The 15685-nt window shown below is 50.4% G+C and overlaps 1 protein-coding gene across 10 annotated transcripts in view; it reads left to right on the top strand.

Moving 5' to 3' along the window:
• Positions 1-15685, top strand: part of SYNDIG1 (synapse differentiation inducing 1) — a 121222-nt gene that overhangs the window by 55109 nt on the left and 50428 nt on the right. For all 10 annotated transcript variants that reach the window (XM_082360176.1, XM_082360175.1, XM_082360174.1 and 7 more), the window contains one exon: positions 8999-9559. In XM_082360176.1, coding sequence (XP_082216302.1) covers positions 9077-9559 — 483 coding nt within the window. In that variant the 5' untranslated portion in view covers positions 8999-9076. The remainder of the gene's footprint in view (positions 1-8998; positions 9560-15685) is intronic.

Genomic DNA, 15685 nt, shown 5'->3' with positions numbered 1-15685 from the left:
TGTCCCCTCAGCCTGGAACACGTCCCCTCGGCCTTGGCCCCCAACTCCGGCCCCAGCTTCACGTCTCCCCTAAGTGACATCTGCACAGGAGGCTCTTTCTGAATCCCCAGACCCAGGTACTGTGTTCATTCCCTCCAGGCCTGGCTTCTCCTGGTCTGGAGCCCCAGGCTTACTTCCATGCTTGTTCAAAGACCATCTTCCCCTGTGCTGTGTGCAGCGCCCAGACCAGATGGCCTTCTGGCCCCCCCTCTCCACCCCCCGTGCCCAGCACACTGCCCGCTCACCGTCGGTGCCCACCAAGAGCCTCTCGGTGGACGCACGGAAGTGCCCCCGCATGCTCGCCTCGCCAGGTACTAGGTGCTAGATTCCTGCCGACTTGCTTCTTCCCCTGGTTTGGGGGGCAGGAGTTCAAAGTCCATATTTTGGAACTTTTATAGGTGACGTTGCATTGGGGATTAAGGCCACCTCTGCTCAGGCCGCCGTCCACTCTGGACAGCTGGTTTTTGTCCCCTGGGAGCCTGACTCCCCACCCCTGGGGTGGTTTCCACTTGTACTGAGAGGGGATCGTCACTGGGGTTGGAGGGCGTTTGCTGGTTCAGGTTTAGAAAGCCTTCGACAGGCAGAGTCATAGGAAAACAGTGCTTCTATTATCTTTAGGCATTATTATCTCTAATTAAAATAGGAATGAGGTGGGAGTCATTGCCTGGATTAAGCCGGATCATAGACATTTGCTGCTCTTTCCCACTGGCATCTGTGTGGACACCTGGGTGGGAACAGAATGGTAGATCTTTATGCCAAAGGAAGTTCCAGGAAGTTGCTTGATGAACGTCCAACCCTCACACCAAAAGTGTAGGAATATGCTTTCCCCTTATGACACAGAATTTCCAGCTGGAATGGCTTCTTCCTAAGAGAAAAGTTTATTTATAAATCAAGAAAAGCCACTAGCATTCAGTAACTTGGTCTAAGGTTGGAGAGCTTTTAGGTTACCTGTCTTTCCAAGTTAGTGACCAAGCAAATAATTTCTCCTGATTGAGGAAGAAGGATGATTTTTGTCTTCATCAGTGAGGTTCTTGTCACCGTATTTGAGCATCCGGTTGTGGCCTATGTTGGCAAACAGCCCTGGTTACTCATCAAGCGTTTGTGGGGACCATGAGTGACCCAGGCCTCGCCATCAGAATTGCAAGTGGGTGGAACTGGTCTCTGACACGAAGGAGCTCCAGGCCTTGGAGGCAGGGTCCTGTCCAAAGTGCATCTCAGGGCAGCGTGGCTGGTGGTGTCAGAGGCCTGGCCAGACTCTGCTCCACAGGGGAGGTGACATCCAAGCCAAGGCCGTTTGTGGAGTCAGGGCAGCTTTTGGGGGGTGCGGGGAGGGGTGGCGGTGGTGGGAGAGGTGGGCCCAGCATCTGCAGAGGCCAGTTCAGAGCAGACAGCTGGGCATCTTGAGTCTCGGTGTGTGGGGTTAGGGGGTGGGAGGTGAGCTTGGACGGGGCAGTCGCAGCCGGGGCCCCAACCCGAGGCCTGGAATGTGGGAGCGGGCACAGGAGAGCCTCTTGGGGTGGGGACGGGCTCAGAAACCCCAGCATAATCCGGACCCTCCTGCCAGCAGCCCTGGGGAGGGATTTGCCAAGCAAATCTCATGGACTCAAGGAGCACCGTTCATAATTTTTGAACAAAAATGAGTGAACAGGAGTAAATTTGGGAGATTTTTCATAAAATCTCCATTTTCAGCATCTTTTAAAAAATGAGACATGGCAACATGGAAACTGGGTGAGGCATAGGCAAAGCAGGGGTAGGCTAGCGGCCGTGTACCCAGTCACTATGCGGGGCCCAGGCCTGGCCTTGAGACCCCCTGCCCGACCACCCGCCGAGGGGGCTTTCTGGTCACAGGATCCAAGGGGCATCTCTGAGGAAAATCAACAGAATCGGTGACTGGGCGGAATGGAGGGGGAGGAATAAAGGGCTTTTGAACTTGGGGGACCAAACGGATGAGCCGTGTGGAGAGCGATTTTGAAACCAAGTTTAACACAACAGAAGCACCAAGAGTCAAACACCAAACAAAGCAAAAAACCAATCAAAAATGGATGGGGGTACTAGCTCCACGCCCAGCTCCTCCCAGCCCCCCACCCCATCTTTCTCCTTCCTGTTCGACTGATTCCTCTTCCTGGGCGGCTCCTCAGCCTTGCAGGCTGCTCACAACTATTTTCTGTGAATTGTTCAGAAATGCTCTCAGGTGGGTCGTCCTGTCTGGCCTGAGCAGCCATAGGAGTCCGGCCACTCTGTCGCCTTTACCTCCTCCTGCGTGAGCCCCGCTCACCCCACCAGTGACCCTGGGCTCCCAGGAAGATGCTGCACTGAGCAGGCAGCGTAATGCAATGCTCGGAGGCCCGGGCTTGGCCGCCCCTCCCCTCAGGGGGACGTGGCCCCCGCGTCCAGGTCAGGGCTGTGCGGGGAGCACGTACACCCGCCCAGGACCCTCCCCGGGCCTGTGTCCACGGCTTCGGGCCACACAGCCACTCAGCTCTAGAAACACACAGAGATCCTCGCCAGGTGACCCTCTTGGAGTACAGCCTTGTGGACACTGGGGACCACCCACAGCCTGGAAGGGTGAATAAGTGAGGGGACGGATGCGTCAGTTACCCGGGAAGGATCGTGTGTCTCCCGGGTGTCCCCGCAGGCTCTCCAGGCCCCTGTGTCCCCCAGGAAGCCCTCTTGTCTGGTGGCAGCAGCACAGGGGCTGCCGGTTGTGGAATCCCCCTGCCACTGCCCAGGCTACTCAAATAGCCTCTTTACAACCCATTTGTCAGAGGCAAAATCGCAACCACGCTCTCCTGGTTCGTGCCACCCTGAGGTCCCTGCAGTCATCGGCCTCTGGCTGCCCTGGAGCAGCTGAGCGGAGAGGGGTGCCTGCTGCATCACAGCCACGTCCCCGTGGTCCCCTGGGCCCACTCCCCACGCTGCCCACAGACCCCCGCTGCCCGAGCAGCCTCCGTGATACCACATCCACTCAGGAGCTGATCTTCAACAACGCCCAGAGTTTATCACAGTAAATGTTTCATGTGCAGATGACATTCAAGACCCTCCAATCAAAGCCCCTGCCCTCCTCCCACTTGACCCCTGGCCCCTCTGCTAGGTGTCCCTGCCTCTTGGCTTTTGTTTCATGCTGTTCCCTCTGCATGGAACATCTTTCTTACACATCTTCATCTGTTGATTTTTTAAAAACTCTTTGTTATAGAAAATTTCAAACGTACGTGAAAGTAGAGAGACTTGGATAATGGACCCCATGTACCCAACACCCAACTTCACTGATTATCAACCCAGAGCCGACCTTGTGTTCTCTGTACCCTACCCAGCTCTTCCCTTTCTAGATGATGTTTAAACAAATCCCAGACATTGAATCATTTATTTCATCTGTGAATACTTCAGTATGAATCTCTAAAAGTAGGTAGCTCTTTTTTAATCTTCATCATACACCTTCCAAAAATTCACAATACCTAAAAAAATTACAAGAACTCCAGCCAGTGTACTCATTTCTCCAATGTCTCAATACATAAACATATATAAATGTGTGTATAAACGTAGAGAGTCATTTAGTATGAATATGTATGTGTAAGTATATGCATGTGTTTGTGTGTACATACATGGGCACGTGTGCATATATACATGTACATATATATATACATACAAAAAATTGAATCAGATCCAAATTAAATTAATACATGCAATTAATTCTTCTAAGTCTCTTTAATCCATAGACTCTTTCTCTCTCTCTCTGTTTGACAATCCTTACAATTCCTGGGTTATTTTTCCTGTAGAGTTGTCCACATTCCAGATTTTGCTGGTTTCATACACCCATGATGTCATTTGACATGTTCCTCTGTTGTCTGAATTTCCTAATTGGTAGCTAGATGTAGAGATTTGATGAAAATAAAGCTGTGTTGTGTTGTGCTGTGTTTGTTTGGCAAGAAGGCTTCATGGGTGATGACACGTGTTCCCATGAGAGGCGTGTAAAGCCCGTCGTCTTTGTCTTTGTCCTGCTTGTAGCCCCTGACCCCTGCCAGCCCTCACACCCGCCCCTCTGGTCGTCCGTTGTAGCTCATAGCATCTGGATTCCACAGGAAGGCCTCGTGAGACCCACACTCCTCCCGTCCGCTCACCCACTGGCTTTAAGCTCAGGGTCAGTTTGAGTCGATGTAAAACCTTTGACTCAAGTCTCCCTGCCTCTGCATCTTCAGTGTGTTACTCCATTGGCTTCTGTTCTAAAGCATTTTGTGGACCAGCCTGATGACAATCTGATTTTCTTATCCTTTTGAATGACCCAGGTTTTTTTTTTTTCCTGGATAACCAAAGGTGTTATGTTTGTTTGTTTTTCTTTAACATTTAGTAGATTGACTGTAACTTACGTTGGGATTAGTCATTCTTGGTCTGTTTCTCTGGGTGCTGACTGAACCCGTTCAACATTCACTTCGGGAACATTTTCTTAAATCATAGTTTTAGTGTTTGCTGCTTTCCATTGTTTATTTTCTTCTCCGAGATTTCCTTTTATATGCATGTTGTACTTTCTTTGCCTTTATTCTGCATTTATTGCTGTTTTTCACAATAGTGTCAGCACTTTAAATGCACACAGTGAAATGCCCGTCTTTGGTGTTACACTTTGATTAGCTTTGGCAAATGCAAACGTCCGCCGTAACCCCTGCCCTACCAGGATACTGAGTCATTGTATTGACTTAGATACTGCCCTGTGCCCTTTGCACGAAATCGTCCTTCCAATCCTGATTCAAACAATGTTTTGATTGCTTCCACAACACAACACTCTGCTAGAATTTCATATAAATTGAAGTATTCATTTTTTTAAATTTAAAACATTTTTCTGTTTTCCATGTTCTGTTTCTTTTAAGGGACGATCCACTGTGTTTATTCGCTCCTGTTTCCCTTCTGGCTTAGCCTTGATTTCTGAAATTACTTTCTCTTTTATTTCTAATTCTTTCCTGGGTTCTTTTCATGTCTCTTTCTAGTCTCAAATTCTTTTGCTTTTGATTATTTTCCCAATCCTGATTTATGTTGTTCTTCACAATGTCTACCATTCTCTCCGTTCCTTGTAGCTCATTCTGAAACATTAGATTTCAGTTTCATGTTGATGTGACTTTCCGACACGTTCGTTGTGTAACCACTGTTACACTGGTTTATGTAATTGTTGTTCGCTGATTCGGCTTTTAATATTGAGAAGTTATCTTTCTGTCTTCAGTGATCACCTAACACAGTGCCTTGCAACAGTAAGCAGTTGACAAATATACATCTTATTGAACTGAAGCCTAGCCTGTTGTGGTCAGTGTGAGGTTTTTCACCACCTTGTGGAAAAGCTCCATCTGACCCCATAAAACCCCAAGACTCATGGGCCATGAGGTACAAATCATAGAGCGGAAGGGACCTTAAAGCTTTTCTCGCTCAACTGCGTTATCAGTAATTCCTCTTCCACGAGCAGCTTGCTAAAGATCATAGACAGGAAGTAGCAAAACTGAGGGCAAATCCCTGGTTTCCTGACTCTTAGTTTCGTCCTCTTATATCCTGACAGCCTCAAAGTAAAGAAAAGTGTGTTTCTGTACAACGCAGAATTTGTACAGCTGTTGCCTGTCTGCTTGCTGTCTGTTTTCTTTCACAGCCCCCATCAGTTTCCTTACCTGCCTGGTGTTCACCCAAACCTGTGGGGGGGAGGGCTCTCTGGGCTGTGGTTCTGAGAGAGAGAACGAGGGAAGGAGGAGAAAGGGGATGAAGCTCAAGCACCAGGAGACCCCTGTTCATCCTCTCCCCTCCCCCGACCACCGGCATCAGTAACGCAGCAGCTGTAGCACGAGTGACCGGCTTCCTCTGCCAGACTCGTAAAAGCAGACTGCAGGGCCTCACCCGGAGGACAAAATTGGGAGCACTTGATGCAGCCCAGGAAGATCTCTGTTCACAGAAGGCAGGCAGCATCCTCGACAGAGCGGAGGCTGTTCAGGCAGAAATAAAGATCGAGTCAAAGGGTTTCCTCTTTGCAGCTGCTGGTTCTGAATATCATGGACTGAGAAAAAAATGAAGTATCATTTGTTATATAATATAACCGATTATATTATATAATTTTATGTCTGTTATAAAGAGCCTTGGAGGAATGGCACCATCATGGGTAAGACCCCAGTGAGCATTGTGAGGATGCTGGAGGAGACCCCAGGCTCTGGCACGGGACGTTTTATCTCAGAGCCGCTAAACTCGGGCTCGGGAACGGCTGTCGTCGGGGAGGAGTGGGTGGAAGTAAACACAGAGGAAATGAACAAATAGGAATTAGGGGTTAGAGACAATGACAAGCCAGTCTGTGTTAGAAGAAATAGTATTGAAGGATGCTGAAGTGATAAAAATAAAATTCCACTCATTTCAGCCCCTTTACCTCAGGTGTAATCATAATTTATCATACTCAATGTTGGAAAAATTCACTCCCAGAAGAAAAAAAAGTTCTTTAAGAATGTAAATTGCTGGGGAATTCCCTGGCGGTCGAGTGGTTAGGACTCCGCGCTTTCATTGCCGAGGGCACAAGTCCAATCCCTGGTCGGGGAACTAAGATCCCACAAGCTATGCAGTGCGGCCAAAAAAACCAAAAGGTGAAGAATGTAAATTGTTGGATATATTTGTTTTAATACTAAAAGAAAGGATAGTAAATAGCTGTAAAATCGAGCCAACAGCCAGAACTCACACTATTCACTACAGAGCAGGGCCCCTCCCTTCAAGGTGCAAAATAACCCTTGTGGTCATGTTAATGTGGATTCTGACTCAGTAGCTCCAGGTGGTCAAGACCGTGCCTTCCTGACAGAATCCCAGGTGGTGCTAATGCTGCAAGTTCTAAGCCGACTCTAGGTGGAGACTTAAGCTTCGCCTGCCTCAAAATGCCATGATTTCGACCCACTTTGAGGCTGGTGCAGCTCAAGGAGATCCCTACGTAGCGTTATTCCAATCCCATAACCCTTGAGACTGTTCATTGTGCACCTGCTGCGTACCAGGACCAGAGGGGCGAAGGAACCGTGGTTCTTTGGTCTCAGGCTCTGGGAAGGGCAGGGGCTGAGGAGGAGGTGACATGAGTAGCTGTCACACTGGCAGAGAAGGACGCACAAGGAGGTATAGGAGAAACCGGAGCCCAGCTGCCGGGAACACACCAGAGAAGGGAAGGTCACTCTGGCTGAGCTGCAACAGGAGGCTCCGTCCAGGAGGAGGAATTTGAATAAATGTAACCAAATGTCTTTTGTAAGATACTCAATTTGGATCCAGGCAAGAACTGAGTCTGAGGAGCCTAACTGAGTTTCAAGAAGGTTATTCTGGTCTTGTTGGTACATCCAGCCCTGCATGAGGGGCCCAGCAGCTTTGTTGTGGAAGGATGAAGATCAGAGAAGCTGGGTATTTGCACCAGAAACGCCTGGATGAGCTTGGAAGGTGACTGGGTACCGAGGCGACGCGCACACATAGGACATGCTACGCAGGTGCTCAGAATCAGTGGTTTTAGCTCTCGGATTGTGACTGGCCCCCAGGGCCGAGGGCTTCTTAGAACCACAGCAGCAGAGCCCATACTGTGTCCTGCTCTCGGACACGTGACACAGTGTCACAATGGTGACACCCAAACCTCCCAGTGCATATACTGCCCTCGACCAGTCAATTGTCGACTCAATTAAACTGCTATTTTCCAATTAGTCGCAAGGGTGTCTTCTCTCTCTCCTCCTCTGCTCAGTCTGAAATTTTGGATTCCTGTAGCTACCACCAAACCCAGCAGTTATAATGTAAGAAAATTCTTAAATCTCATAGAAAGCCAGAGCACCCGAAAGCCCCAAGAGGGAATGTTTTCCTACACATTAGTTATTAATTTGCAAAGAGGAAAAGCTGTCTCCCAAAATCTTAAGCTTGGGTATCTTTTCTTTTTTAACATTTGAAACCCTAGAAAGGAACATGATCTAGGGAGAAACAGTTTAGAAGACTTCTTAATTGTATCCCAGATACACTGATGTTTCTCTAAGCCAAGCACCACTGAAGCAAGGAAATTTCCAGTCTGCTTCCTGGGACCCTGCTGAAGGCCAGTGGCAAGTGTGAGTGTTGAGATAATTCTAACACAAGGAAAGAACATACTAGAATGTGTGTGTGAGATTTCCTCAGCTGGGGAACTTAGTCCCTGTACAGCACTAACATGTAGGTCTTCCTATCACTTCTAAATCTGTGTGGGGCATTTTTTTTGTTTTTTGTCTTCTGTTTTTATCACACAGAGGTATTTTATTGTAAGTTATATACAAAAGCAACTTAGTTCTTTGGAAAAAAACTTTTAAATAAAATAGATCAATATTTAAGATATACTGGACCAAAAAAAACCTGAATGAAGATGATAAAGATAAAAATATATTACTCAAAAAACTCCTTGAATTTATTAGAATATAAAACTTTAATGTCTCTCTAGTCAAAATTTTATTCACAAGAGGTCATAGGTTGGTTGTTTGTTGGAAATCTATTTGAAAAGTTCAAAAATTAAAATAGTTGCTTTATTTCTTTGTTCCATTAGTACTAAGTCACAAGATCTTTGTAAGTCAACCCTCTCTTCTTTGGCGTGAGTTTTCTGCTGGGATGAGGAGCCATGGGCCTGGGAGAGTTGGAGGAACTGTCCCACTTCCCCTGTGGTCGAGGCTGGTGAGGGTAGGCTTGCCTGTGGGTTTCAGGAGGTCGGCTGAAATCATGAGTTTCTCTAGAGCGGCAGTGGTTCCAATTCCTGCAGAGTCGCCTTCATTTGGAGCAGAGACTAGAGTATAGAGATGCAAGGAGTCCGTCTCTGGCTCCCTCTGGCCGCTGCCCCCATGGGGCCTGTCTAAATCGGCAGAGTAGGTGGGCTCGGAGCAGCGGCTGTGCACCCCGGCGACCGAGAAATGCTGAGACAACCAGGGTCTGGCTGATGAGCAGCTTTTCAGGCGTGATTTTCTTGTCTCATCTCTGTTTCTTCCTCCCCCAGGAGAAATGGGCCCCGTGAGGCAAGCGTGACCCTCAAGTCCAGCCCGCCAGCCCGACGCCCTGCCGGGAGGACAGCGCCATGGCTGGAGTCGTGGAGCAGAAGAGCGGGCTGGTGCGCAGCAAGCTCGGCGAGGCCGGCAAGAGGAATGGCCTGATCAACACCCGAAGCCTCGTGGCTGAGAGCAGGGATGGCCTGGTGTCCGTGTACCCAGCGCCCCAGTACCAGAGCTGCCGGGTGGTGGGCAACGCGGCACCGGCCGCCCCGGATGGCAGCAGGAACAAACCAGTCCAGCAGCTGCTGGACCCCAACACCCTCCAGCAGTCGGTGGAGTCCCTCTACCGGCCCAACATCATCCTCTACTCGGAGGGCGTGCTGCACCCCTGGGGGGACAGCGTGGCGGCCGACTGCTGTGAGACCACCTTCATCGAGGACCGGTCGCCCGCCAAGGAGAGCCTGGAGTACCCCGACGGCAAGTTCCTCGACCTCTCGCCCGAAGACATCAAGATCCACACGCTCTCCTACGACGTGGAGGAGGAGGAGGAGGAGTTCCAGGAGCTGGAGGTCAGAGCGTGTGTTTGTCATGGGCCTTCGGGAGCAGGGTGTGGGGCTCTGGGGGGGATACGAGTGCCAGGCAGAAGTCGGGGCGTGAAGCCAGTGTGCGAAAGTGCAGGGCAACCGAAGCCTTCTGGGTGCCCTTCACTCAGAACTTTTGTGGAAGATGCGGGGACGGAGAAAGAGGTGAGGACCAGGACCCGGGGGGCTTCAGCAGAGATGCTGGTCAGAGAGGGCACAAGGTCACAGCCGTCGGGACAGGGCTAAGATGGATTTAACAGTTGACAATGCTGGCAGGGGGTGGGGCTCTGCTGACACCCCGCCCACAGGGGAGACCGGTCACTGGCAAAAGCGAGCAGAGGAGGGGGGCTCATGGTCCTAGGGCCACACAAGGCTGGAAGTACACGTGTGGGGACAATTTGGGATGTTTTTGCTGCTACGTATGGTTTCCTTAATTTGACATTCCAGAGTGTCTACTAAGGATCATTTGAATAGCTGAAACCTGCTGGAAGAAACAGTTGAAATTGATAGCATAGGGGGCAGACGAGCTGAATTATTGCAGGGTCCCATCTCCCGTAGGGCAGGCACAGGCATCGGATCACATGCCCAGAAACGTGCGTGTTGGCCGGGGTGTGATGCACAGCCGCCCCCGTGGAGGGCGAGGGTGAGGCTGCAGGGGTCTGAGCCCAGGAGGCCAGCGCCCAAGCAGGGGGACAGTCATTTTGCTGCTGTGAGACTAGAGGGGGTTCCTCTAGGACATGCATGGCAGGGAGAGAAGGGCCGGTTTCTGTCAGTTGGGAGGGAAAGACCTTTAGGAGGAAGCGTGTGGTCAGAGGGAAAGGAAGTTTGTTTCCTACTTTGATAGGTGAGAATGTTTTGTGGGTGGAGGGAAACATCCAGGGCAGAGGATGCCGGGGGTGGGGGGGGGTGGTGGCAGGAGTTGGCGTCCAGGCAGAAGTCTGGTCTTTCTCAAGCAGTCCGCACAAGGCTTGTCTGAGAAGGTTAACAAGTCCAAGTGCTCTGGGTCGAAGAGGATGGGATGAGGGCCCACGTGGGGGAGGGTCATGGAGCTGGGGGAGGGTGAGGACCCTCAGGGCGGTGACTAAGGAAAGTGACCATCCTAGAAGAGACAGCCAGCGTCGGGGGCGGGGGGGGTGGTCCATGTGCAGGTGTGGTCAGGCCTGAGCGCTGTGACCTTCCCCGTGACGGATGGCCGCCCTTCAGCAGGGGAGGCTCAGGGCAAAGCAAGCTCGGGACTTCCTGCCTGCAAGCTGGGAGAGGCAGGAGAGAGCAAGGGAGGGTGTCTGGAGTAGACTCAGCCCCACCACGGGGGCCCAGACTGGGGAGAAGGTCAGTGAGGTCACAGGGAACTGATGGGCCCAGGAGACCAGGGGCGTCAGGACCGGAGGTAAAACGAGAACCAGAAGCATCTGGAGAGATGGTTTTAGTTCAAACAGATATTCAGAAACGGAAAACAAAGCGTGCTTTTGTAGCAAACCCTGTGAACAGAGCCCCTGAAACCAGCTGATGGGGAGTGGAGTGGAGGGCAGCTGTCGGAGGCCGTCGGGAAGACCAGCACACCCCGGGGACCCCGTCAAGGGGCAGAGCAGGGGTGAGCTTGGACCGAGCTGAAATTTGAGAAAGTTGGGCAAGTGCTTTAGCTGCCATTCAGGAGCCTCTGTTTAGTGTCCGCTTTTACCAAGGTCTGGGTTTTTTTCCTAAAGCCAAAGTGTAAATGCTGCGTGGAGTTTAGGAAGCAGACATACAAAGATGCAATTTCAGCGAAACGCGGGAGTTATGGTGATGGAAACCCGCTGCTCCGAGAGCCTCCGAAGGAGAGGCTGAGCCCCCGAGCTCAACATGGGGCTCAGGGGTGGCTGCAGAGGAGGCAACCGGTTGCACCTGGCCGGGGAGAGAGAGACCCCCCGGCAAGAAGGTTCGTGGGGATAGGGGGTGAGAATCAAAGGGACGTCGTGAACAGATGACACACAGAGGTGTCCAACCTAGATCTGCGGGGACAGCGAGGGGTTAGACCTGGTGGGGCCGGGAAGGCAGGACCAAGAGGACGTGGGATCCTGTCCCTGAGGACCTCACTGCCGTCTCGGGGAGACTGGATTTCAGGCGGGGACACAAACCCAGAGGTTTGGAGACAGGAGGGACAGTAATAGGGTCAAGAGGAGCCCCATGGAGGGGAGGGGCCGAGACTGGGAGCCCAGCCTATCTGAAGCTCCAGGGGTGCCGCCTTGCAGGCTCGTGTGTAGGGGATCCCAGGGGGATGGGGGCGTTTCAGGTGGGGGTGCATCGTCAGAGCTGCTCTGGCTGCAGAGCAGGACGAGGGGCCTGTCATAGAAGAGGATGAGAGAATCAGGGCAGCATTACAAGTGAACAGATGCTCAGGAAGTGGTACCTGCCATTGTCTGGAGAAGATAGGAAGGAAGGGTCGGGGCCTCTCCGTGCACAGAGGGTCCCAAGCCCCCCATTGGCCAGGCTGGCTGGCACAGGATTTTCAGCTTTGTCACAAGTTCTTAGAAATCAGCTCCAACACGTAACATCCCCAGCAGTGAAAAGTGTGGGACACTTAGTAGACTGAAAATGTAGAGGTAGCTCTTGCCTACACTGTTCCTTTGTCACTCATGTGGGCTTCAGGCCTCCCCTCTCTCTGGTCACATCCTACATGCAGGAAGTGTTCTGTTTTCCCATTCCATGAAAAAATAATGGGCATGTACGCATTAGCATTTGCTGTGTAACAAATCTCCCCCAAATCGGTGGCTTCTAACAGCCCTGTGAGCTCGTGATTCTGGGGGTCAGCATTCTGCAGGGGTCTCAGCTGGACGGAGGCTGCTCTGCTGGGCTTGCCGGGTTCCCCCACTGGCCTGAGCCTGAGAATGTGGGCTGGGCTATTGGCCCGGGTGACAGAGGTGACAGGACCACATGCCTCTCATCATGTGGCGGCCGTGGTGGGGATTCCGGGAGCAGAGAGCGGGGTGAGCAGGGAGCCAGGGCTTTTCAAGTCTCTGCCGTGGAGCACACGTTATACATCTTATCTTCCAAAACAAGGCACATGGCCAAGACCAAAGTCGGTGTGGGAGGGGCTGCTCAGGGTGACAGGATAGGAACATGCCAACCACAGGGCCCGGACTGCAGCAGCTCCCACAGAGCAGGCATCACTTTTTAAGATCATCGAATTGAACAGAATGAGAACAGTCATGGTCGTATTGTAACTCAAATAAAAAAAACATGGTCCGTATTGATGTGGGGCTCTTCCCAGAAGGCAGCTCTACTTCCGATAAAAGGGAAAATGTGGTTTCGACTCCTTGGGGAGTTCCATGGCTTCACTCAGTCTACAGCAGATCGATTCTGTTTCCTGGAAATCACAGTTTTCAGAGAGCTTTGCCCTGGTAGGAGCAGGGCCTTGTCACTGGAGCCTTTCCTCTGCCCCCATCTCTGCCCGGACAGGCTTGCCCAGCACTCGGAGTGGAGATGGCCTGGTCCAGACGGGTCCACTCACCGGGCGCACATCTGTAGGAGGCCCTGCAGCTTCATTTGTCTCTGGGGCGGTGGTGCTGGCGTGAGCGGATCTGCAGCTGATTGAAAGCATCTCGTGGAGAGGCCTCGGCCACGGCATTTGCTGTGCGCTGCCCGGAGAGTGGGAGCCCGTCACAGCGGAGAGTCGGCCTGGGGAGTTCCAGGGGTGCGTGGGGATGGAGGGTGACGGGGCAGGCCTCCTCGGGGGCCCTCGGGATGCTCTGGGTGCACGACCCGGGGCCTCCTCCTGGTTCCCGACCGCAGCTAAAACCACAGCTCATGGGACCCCAACCGCAGGAAATCACACCTCCTTTTCACACAAACAAATTCAAGCAGAGAGATTTCAGTCACAAGTAATAAAGCAGTTCTGCAAAATATAAAATTTGAGCTTAAAGTTATGAAATGAAGTGGGTGCAGGTCAGGGCTGGAGGGGCCTCATTGTATGTTGAAAGGCTGATTGTCACCCTTTTGTGACAAAGCCAAGCCTCCAGCATCCGTTGGAAAGTACATGGGATGTCATCACTGGGATATAGTGACACGGGAAGAAAGCGGAAGGTGACGCATGTTTCTGGAGCATCTTCCTGTGCCAGCCCCTCTGCGCACCCTGCCGTCTGATCCTGGCAGCCACGCTGGGCGACAGGCTCTGTCCCTAACGCTGCACATGAGAGGTGGAAGCTTGGAGGGGTCCCAGGTGGCTCTCCTGGCGTCAGACTCCTGTGTCCTGATGGCGATACTCTGTGGTCCCTGAACGGCTCTTTCACACACAGCCACCTCCTCACATCTGAGCCCTCACCTGGACTGTCCAAGCCCTGAGACTGCCCTCCCATGAAAAACCGGAAACCTATTGGGAGAGACAGGGTTTCACACTCAGGGTAGCACCTTGCAGAGGCCTCCTTCACACACAGGAACAAAGCAGGGAGGACTCGCAAACATTTGATGAAAACCCCAAAGTGTGAATGAGGCAGAAGAACAAAAATAGAAGAGTGGACCCAGAGGAAACTGAAATCACTCAGAAAATCATAGGCAGTGTTTTAAACACAATCTTAGTGTCCTATGAGGATGTGAGAGGCTGCTCTGGGGTGGGGCGGGGAGGCCGGGTTGGGTTTGGTTTGTTTGCCTTGCTACCTGGGCTGGACTCTCACGTGCGCTGGTGACAGAGGTGGGGAGTGGGGGTCCTCGCCTCGCTCCTGGTTCGGGGTCAGTGCTCAGACTCAGATTAAGGACCAAGTTCTTGAGGCTCTTAAGCAGGTGCAGGGAGCAGCCTTTGTCAAGACTTGGTCAAACAGGAGTTTTTTTAATATAAAAAATGGGTGTTTAACTTTGCCAAATGCTGGGAATTTTTGTCCTTTATTGTATTTATGTGACCTATTATATTAACTGATTTTCATATATTAAACTATCCTTACATTTGGGGATAAATCCCCCATGGTCATGGTGTTTACTCCTCTTTAAATATTGCTGGATTTAATGTGCTAACAACTTGGTAAAGATGTTTATTGCTGTGTCCATGAGGGGTCTTGGTCCTTGACAACTACAGCTTTCTTTTCTTGTCTTTTTCTGGCTTTGGTGTCAGGGTGACCCTGGCCTCATAGGATGAGTTGGGAAGTGTTCCCTCCTCTTCTCTCTGAAAGACTGTGCCCAGCATTGGTACTTTTTCTTCTCAGGTATTCGTTCATATTCACAGTGAAGCCATCTGGGCCTGGGCTCTTCTCTGTGGGAAGATTTTTGATTACTGATCAGACCTGATTTCTCTATGATTTTAAAGAAAATCTTTAGGTTTTCCTTTCTTCTTGACTCAGCTTTAGTAATTTGTGTCATTCTAGGGATTTGCCCATTTTATCCAAGTTACCTAATTTGTCAGCATGACATTGTCCATAATATTCCATTTAAATCTTCTCACTTTCTATACAGTTGGTGATGTCTCCTCTTTTCATGCCTAATTTTGGTGATTTTCCATTTCTGCCTTGCTCAGTCTAGCCAAAGGTTTATACATTTCCTTGATCTTTTCAAATATCTGTCATCTGTTTCCATTGGTTTGTCCTTGCTTCTCGGTTTTCCATTTCAATGATTTTCACTCAGATATTTATGATATTTTCCTCTCGTTTCCTATGGCCTAAATTTGCTCTTCTTTACCTAGTTTCTTAGTTATTGATTTGAGATTTTTCTTCCTTCGTAATATATGTATTTAAAGCTGTAACTTTCAAACACTGTTTTAACTGCCTCCTATAAATTTTGATACGTTGTGTTTTCATTTTCGATTTAGTTCAAAATATTATCTAATATGCATTGTGATTTATTTATTTTACTAATGGGTTATTTATAAAAGTGTTGTTTAATTCCCAAATTTCAGGGATTTCCCACGCTTTTCCTATCATTTACTCCTAATTTAATTTCATATGGTTGAAGAACATAGTTTGTATAATTTCTCTTCTAAGTTTATTGAGATGTGATGTGTGGCCTAACGTACAGTGTGTTCTGGGAAATGTGCCTTGTGCATTTGTGAAGGAACTTGTATTTGTCGTTGTGTGAAGAACCCATGAATGTTTGTTGAGTTGAGTTGGCCATGCTGTTCACGTTTTCTGGTTTGTTGCTCATCTTCCTGGTCGTTTC

The sequence above is a fragment of the Balaenoptera borealis genome, assembly GCF_965194805.1.
Source record: "Balaenoptera borealis genome assembly, chromosome: 16".
NCBI classification, from domain to species: domain Eukaryota; kingdom Metazoa; phylum Chordata; class Mammalia; order Artiodactyla; family Balaenopteridae; genus Balaenoptera; species Balaenoptera borealis.
This window is presented reverse-complemented; position numbering and strand designations above follow the sequence as displayed.